Source organism: Petaurus breviceps, unplaced genomic scaffold (assembly GCF_028583685.1).
Source record: "Petaurus breviceps papuanus isolate PSGF00001 unplaced genomic scaffold, PetGlider_PUasm1.0 188, whole genome shotgun sequence".
NCBI lineage: Eukaryota > Metazoa > Chordata > Mammalia > Diprotodontia > Petauridae > Petaurus > Petaurus breviceps.
Window position 1 is genome coordinate 41,197,345 of NW_027185804.1, and position 6,754 is coordinate 41,204,098.

The following is a 6,754-nucleotide window of genomic DNA, read 5'->3' on the forward strand; positions in this document are numbered from 1 at the left end:
ACAGGATGAATATGACTGCGGCACTCACTTCACTCACCCGGGATTACAGCATTTCATGGCTGAATAGATGACTGCTCACCAAGCCTTTTGGTTGAAGACCTTCATGGAAGGTGAATTGATGAGGTTTCTGGAAAAACCCATTTGCTATGGACAGCTCTAGTTAAGATGACATTTAAACATACACTAATACTAAATTTTCCTACTTGTATTTTCTACCCATTGCTTTTTGTCTTCTTTTCTGGGACCAATCACTCTTCTGTAATTGCTATAGTATTTTCCTCAAGCATAATCCTATCATGTGATATTTTACTACATAATTCTAGTGATTCTTTATTATCTTCAAGATCAAAAAATACAGCAGAATTTGAAATTTAAGAACCTTTGTATTGAAACTTAATCCTGTTTTCTAGATTTACTTTACATTATTCCCTTTCGTGAACCCTATTACCTAGACAAAATGATCTTATTGCTATTACACGCACATGTCATTCATTGCCCATCTCAGAGCCTTTGCCTAGGTTGTCCTGCACTGCCACAACATATTCTGTTTTCAATTTCACATCTTGAGAGCTTTACTTCCTTATAAAGTAAGCTCAAATGCCACCTTCCCTCCCTAAAATCATCTTTCACAACTCTAGGAGTTATGTTACACATATACGTATTTGTAGTCTCCAATGTCTTTTCCAAGATAGCAGGTAATATTTGTGAAGATATGGAAGGGTGTTTTTTTTTTAGTTTTAGTAAAACTAATTCCTATCCAAGAACCTACTGACTAGTAGATAAATAATAATAGCTTGTTGGTTGTTTGACTTATAAACACTTCAGATATATGAAGGCAGTTATCAAGGACTTTAAGTTTGTTTTGTTTTGTTTTTCTAGCATGCCCATAACAAAATTCTTTCACTAATTCTTATTTGGCAAGAATTGGAGCATCTTTTTCATGTAGAGCTCCTTACTATGCACACTTTCCTACTTATTTATGTCCTTCCAGTGAAGAGGCACTGTAATGGTTATGGAATTTGAACATCTTCCATGCCCCTTGAACTTGCTTATGTAGAAGGAAAGGGTGGGACAGGAGCAAGCCAGAGCCAAGTTGGAGCCAGTGCAGTGACTGAAAGCACAAAGCAGTGGTGGCAGCACTAACTCATTTTATTTGAGCCAGCCAGAATTTCTGCTAAGGACTCCTGCTGAGGACTGCCAGGGATGGGAACTGCAGGGGTCGGAGCTGCTGGGAGCAAGTTGCATGGATGTTGAGCAGTTGCTGTGAATGAGGAGAGGAGGACCTTTGCTGAGGTAGCCTGTTGTATTTTGAAGGCTTGAGAATGTGGGTGTTTACTGCATTAACTACATGTGCCAATTCCATAGCTACTGTGATTGCTTTGACTTTCTGGTTTTGGGACTCAGTTTTCTGCTGTTTGAATAAATGTTCTAGCTTTTCACCCCATTTAGAGAGCCTGTTATATTTTGTGATTAATAACCATATCGTTATATTTATAGTTACCATAGGCATTGTGAGTACTGCATTGTTGATACAGGCACTCATATCTGAAGATTTTACTTTATATGTGGTGCTACAAGAAAGGAGTACAGAATTCTCCCATTCAAACAGAGAGATGCTGTACATCTTTTAAATTATCTCATATATATATATACTAAATTAATGCTCCATGAAATGATGTTTAACAGAAATTGAAATTAAATGTTAAATCTCTTCCTCTTATGTGATAAAAAAAAAATTGACCTTTCTAAAGCAGCCTTCAAAAAAAGAAGCCTTCTATTTCATTACTTAGTTTTTGTCTGGATGCTTTCTAAATTTATTCATTTTCCTACTGTTAATATTGACTGGTATTGAACATATATCAATTACTTTAAAATTATTCTTTTCATTGAGCCATGGTCAGCCACTAGATCTCAAACCATCACCATTCATATTGACTTTTGTCTTATCACTGTACTTTGTTGACTCTGGAAGAGAAACTGAGGTTGATGAATTTGCAGTTCTACCATGGATAAGCTTGCATGAAATAATGAAAACTGAAATGAGCAGAGCCAAAAAAACATTGTATTCAGTAATAGCAATATCATTTTAATAATGCTTAGTAATTAATTATTTTTTATTATTATAAATAATGAAATTACCTGCAGAGGACATTTGAAGGAAGACACTATATATTCAGAGGAAGAACTGATAACTAGAAGCATGTATAGAATGATTATATATATATATATATGTATATAGTATATATGTGTGTGTACATATAAGTACATAAATGTGTATATGTATATATATATTTGTTTATACATTTGCATCTAATGGTAGGTATCTCTAGGTCAGGAGTTCAAGGAGGAAAAAGAAAAAAAATCATTCACTGGTAATTGAATATATCTTTAAAAAGAAAAACAAGATGTACATAATAGATTTCTGGTTTCATGTGTAATCATATTTTTATTACACTAGTTGATGGAAAAGTTTGTTTTATTCCATTAATGAAAAATTAAAAAAAATAACTTGGAAGCCGATTTATACGATAAGACCTGCTGATGTTAAAAGACAGGAGAGCCAGCAATCTTTGTCTAAAGACTAAAAATGAACCAATGAAGCAACACAACACTTATTAAGCTTCTGTCAACACACTGGTAGCAGTAAGAAAAAAAAAAGTACTGTGTAATACAGTTTCCAAAAGAAATCTTTCTGTCTTCCACAACTAGGTTTTCTAAGAGTTTGGGTACAACTCAAGTGGAATAAAAGAAATCCTCAAAAAGATAATTAACTGAGAAATAAAATACATGGGAGTGTGTAGGACTAACCTGGGGTTTATAAGAATCCTATTATCCCATTGAGTTGCAACAGGAGTGAGTGACTATTACTCTCTTCCAACAGTGAATATGGTCAATCATCAAGGTGTTTGCTACTGGCAGGCCTACAAAAGTTATGGGCTCATTTCATTAGTTCCCACCTTAGACTATTGCTTCATTCATTTTTTTATGAAGTAGTGAAATTTGAAGATTAAAAAAGGAAAAGAAAACATGTGTTCACTCTTATAGAATCAGTAGATTTATTTTTTTTTACAATAAATTGTCAAAAGAGCTTCAAAGAAAGGTCCTGAGGTTAATGCTGCATAATGGAGTATATTGCAATTTTTTCACGCGGTGATTTTTCTCATTTCAAATGTCCTTGTTTCATTTGCCTAAGAATTTTCTGACTGCCTTTCTGATGGTTGTAGAAACTGCAGGAGAGACCACCAGAGAAGGGAGTAACTATATAGGACTCAGAGAATTAATGTTAAAAACACCATAAATTCAATTAGAATAGTTCATCCAGCAGTCATAGAATTCATGTATTTATCTTATTGAGAAATGATTTTGAAATCCTTTAGTTTCCTAAAAGTTACCTTCACATCCTTGTTCCTTAGACTGTATATTAAGGGATTTAGCATAGGAATCACTATAATATAAAAAACAGATCCCATTTTGACTACAAGCCATGAGTTGTTTGAATCAGGGATAATATAGAGAAAGAGGATGGTCCCATAGAACATGGTAACAGCCGTCAAGTGGGAGGCACAAGTGGAGAAAGCTTTGTATCTGCCACTGGCTGAATGCATTTTGAGAATAGTGACAAAAATAAAAACATAGGATGTAAGGATAATGATCAGGGTACAAACAGCACTGAGATTTACAAAGATAAAAAGCATTGTCTCACTGAAGTGTTTATCAGAGCAGGAAGCAGAGAGGAAGACAGAATATTCACATACAAAGTTGTTAATGATTTTGGTCTCACAAAATGACAGTACAAGAAGTGAATAGGTGAGTACAATAGAAGAAACTATGCCCCAAGAATATGCCACAGTCACGAGCAGGGCACAGCGTTTTGGGGACATGGAAACTGTATACAGCAAAGGGTAACATATAGCGACAAAGCGGTCATAGGCCATCACTGCCAACATGACCATCTCTGTTATCACACAGGTGACACCAAAGGAAAACTGGGTGATGCAGGCTTTGATGGAGATGCTTCTGTCTTCCACAACTAAGTTTTCTAGCAATTTTGGTGTAGCTATAGTGGAGTAACAGAAATCTACAAAGGACAAGTGCTTGAGGAAAACATACATGGGGGTGTGGAGTTTGGGATTTATCTTGATGACCACAATCATGCCCACATTTCCCATCACAGCGACTACATAGATGGTGAGGAACAGTAGAAAGAGGGGCACCTGGAGTTCTGGGTATTCAGAGAATCCTAAGAGGATGATCATGACCACACGGCTCTGATTCTTGTCAGGACTCACCATGATTCCTGTTGGAGAGAATCAGAGTTGGATCACGAGAAGCAAAACATCAATGAGATTGTGGAACAGAAGATAATAGCAAAGTGTGAATTATAAGTTATTTTTGTTAAAATTATTATGAAGACAATAATAGGATTAGTTTCAAAGTTAGCACTTATTCTCAAATCCTATATAATTGGCTTGAAAGAAAATGATGGACTATGAAAGAAGCCAAAGAAAAAAAGGGAATGTTCTGAACATATGAATGGTTATAGATTCACACAATTTCAATCTGTGCTTTAACAAATGTTCATTCCAGAAACTAGAATTCATTCAGAATCCTTAAGTGAAGGAGAACCCCGTAACTCCTAAGGTAGCCTTTTAAATTTCTTCAAAGAAAATATAAGGACAAAAGTGGTTCCTCTCCTTTCAAAATGTGTATTCATTGTGTCAGCTAGAATATGTCGTTTCTACCCTTTTCATGTAGTCCAGTTCACTTTCCTAGAACCAAGTAGAATAATTCTCAGCTATCTTTTACACAGCAATGATATGTGTGTATGTATATGTTGTGTATATGCATATACACACATACATACATACATATACACACATGCATGCATATATGTATGTATAAACACACATACAAACAATTGGGGGAATGTGCCCATTAACATAAAATTTCACATTTAGCAATAGTATTCTATAGTGGCAACCAAGTGACAGAGTACTAACTGTGGACTCAGGAAAACCTGAGTTCAAATGTAACTTTAGACACTTACTAGTTCTGTGACTCTAAAAAAAATTAACCTTTGTTTCCTATTCAAAAATATTACTTTATTTCATCAACTGAAAGCTCATTGTTAGCAATAACATTCAGATTAATTTTCCCTCTTTTTACCCCATAGAATATTTAAATGAGAGTGGTTCTCATTTGGGAAAACCCAAAACTGGCTGCCAAATCTCACTGGGAGAATGGGACAGACACTAAGTGGGTAGGTTCTGATAAGTAGTAATTTGGAAGGTGAAGGTAACAGCTTGGAAATTTCTGTGTGAGGGAAACCATTGCTATATCCTGTCAGTGAAATGACCCAAGAAGTTAGAGTGGCAGGAGGGTCTCCTAAATCCCTGAATGTCTGAAAAGCACCAAGGGTGCTTTGAGGCAACAACATGAGGGAACAAAATCCTATATAATGTTTAAATTTTCATCAAAAATTGTTGGTTTTCTTTTCTTTAACCTAGTTGTTCCATGCAATCTTGTCTCCCTTCTTTCTTTTAGTCTGTTAAAAGGAAAATTCTGTATTCAAGTCTTCACCCTGATTAAAGAGGCAAAACTCAGGGAAAATGATTCAAAAGAGTTATTTAAAAAATACCAAGTTAGAAACTCATTGGTGGACTTATTAGCACAGGATTCAAATGGAGAAAGGTTTCATTAATGTTTTTGTAATAAGAGAAAAGCAATCCTTAATAGGTATTTCCAAAAGGAGATGGTACATTGCTTTCTCCCCTCCTCCCTGTGTATTGTGATGGATTCACAGTTCATTTGAGGGACAGGTCAGAGAGCATGCCTGGTAGCTTCTATCAGATACTCCATGTACCCATTATGAGGAGATGGAATTAGTGCTAAGTAGATATGATTAGAGCACATGCAGATTCCGGCATGATCCCCTCCTCTGTGTCCTTCCCTGAAAGCTGGTTGCTCAAAACCAAAGTCAAGCAAGGTCAAAACATCGGCTCAGGGGACACTAGGTGGCACAGTGAATAGAGTGCCGGCCCAGAAGTCAGGAGGACCTGAGTTAAAATCCAACCTCAGACACTTAACACAAAAAACTAGCCATGTGACCTTGGGCAAGTCACTTAGACCCAATTGCCCTACCTTCCCTGCTCCAAAAAAAGCATAAAAAACAAAACCAAAAGAATAAAAACAAAACATCGGCTCAGTTCAGCAAGATTTTTGTGTTAATGACTGATTTTATAGAAGTCTTTTGCTTATGCTTGCTACTATCTATAACCACTGACCTCTATGAATACAATGTCCCCTGTATTGTGAATGGAACACTGACCTGATGACCCAGGAATCAGTAATCCTGAGTGAAAATGTTATCTCTAACAATCTGTGAAGCCTAAACATTATTTCATACCTTCTCTGTGTCATAGTTTCCTCATTAATGAAATAAGAGGGAAAAAGTCCCTTGTCCTGATTTTCTCAGGTCATGTAAAGAGTACATCAATATATATTTTTTAAAATATTAATTATAAATATAAAAATATTAAGTGTAAATTTTTGTACTCATTTTCCAATTTCTGAAATTTAGGTCTGTTTTTACATTTATAAAAATTAGGTCCTTGGAGCTAATAATCTCTAAATTCCCATCTGGTTTTAATATTCTCTGTCCTATGTATCCCTTTATATCTCAGACATAGATAGATAGATAGATAGATAGATAGATAGATAGATAGATAGATAGATAGATAGATAGATAGATAGA

The 6,754-nt window shown here is 35.4% G+C and overlaps 1 protein-coding gene across 1 annotated transcript; it reads right to left on the reverse strand.

The window, feature by feature from the left end:
• Positions 1-3,123: 3,123 nt before the first annotated feature.
• On the reverse strand, positions 3,124-4,292 carry LOC138163560 (olfactory receptor 1165-like). The gene has a single exon (XM_069091008.1). It carries the CDS (start codon positions 4,290-4,292, stop codon positions 3,348-3,350), a length of 945 nt encoding a protein of 314 aa, XP_068947109.1. The 3' UTR covers positions 3,124-3,347.
• Between the last annotated feature and the right edge of the window lie 2,462 nt (positions 4,293-6,754).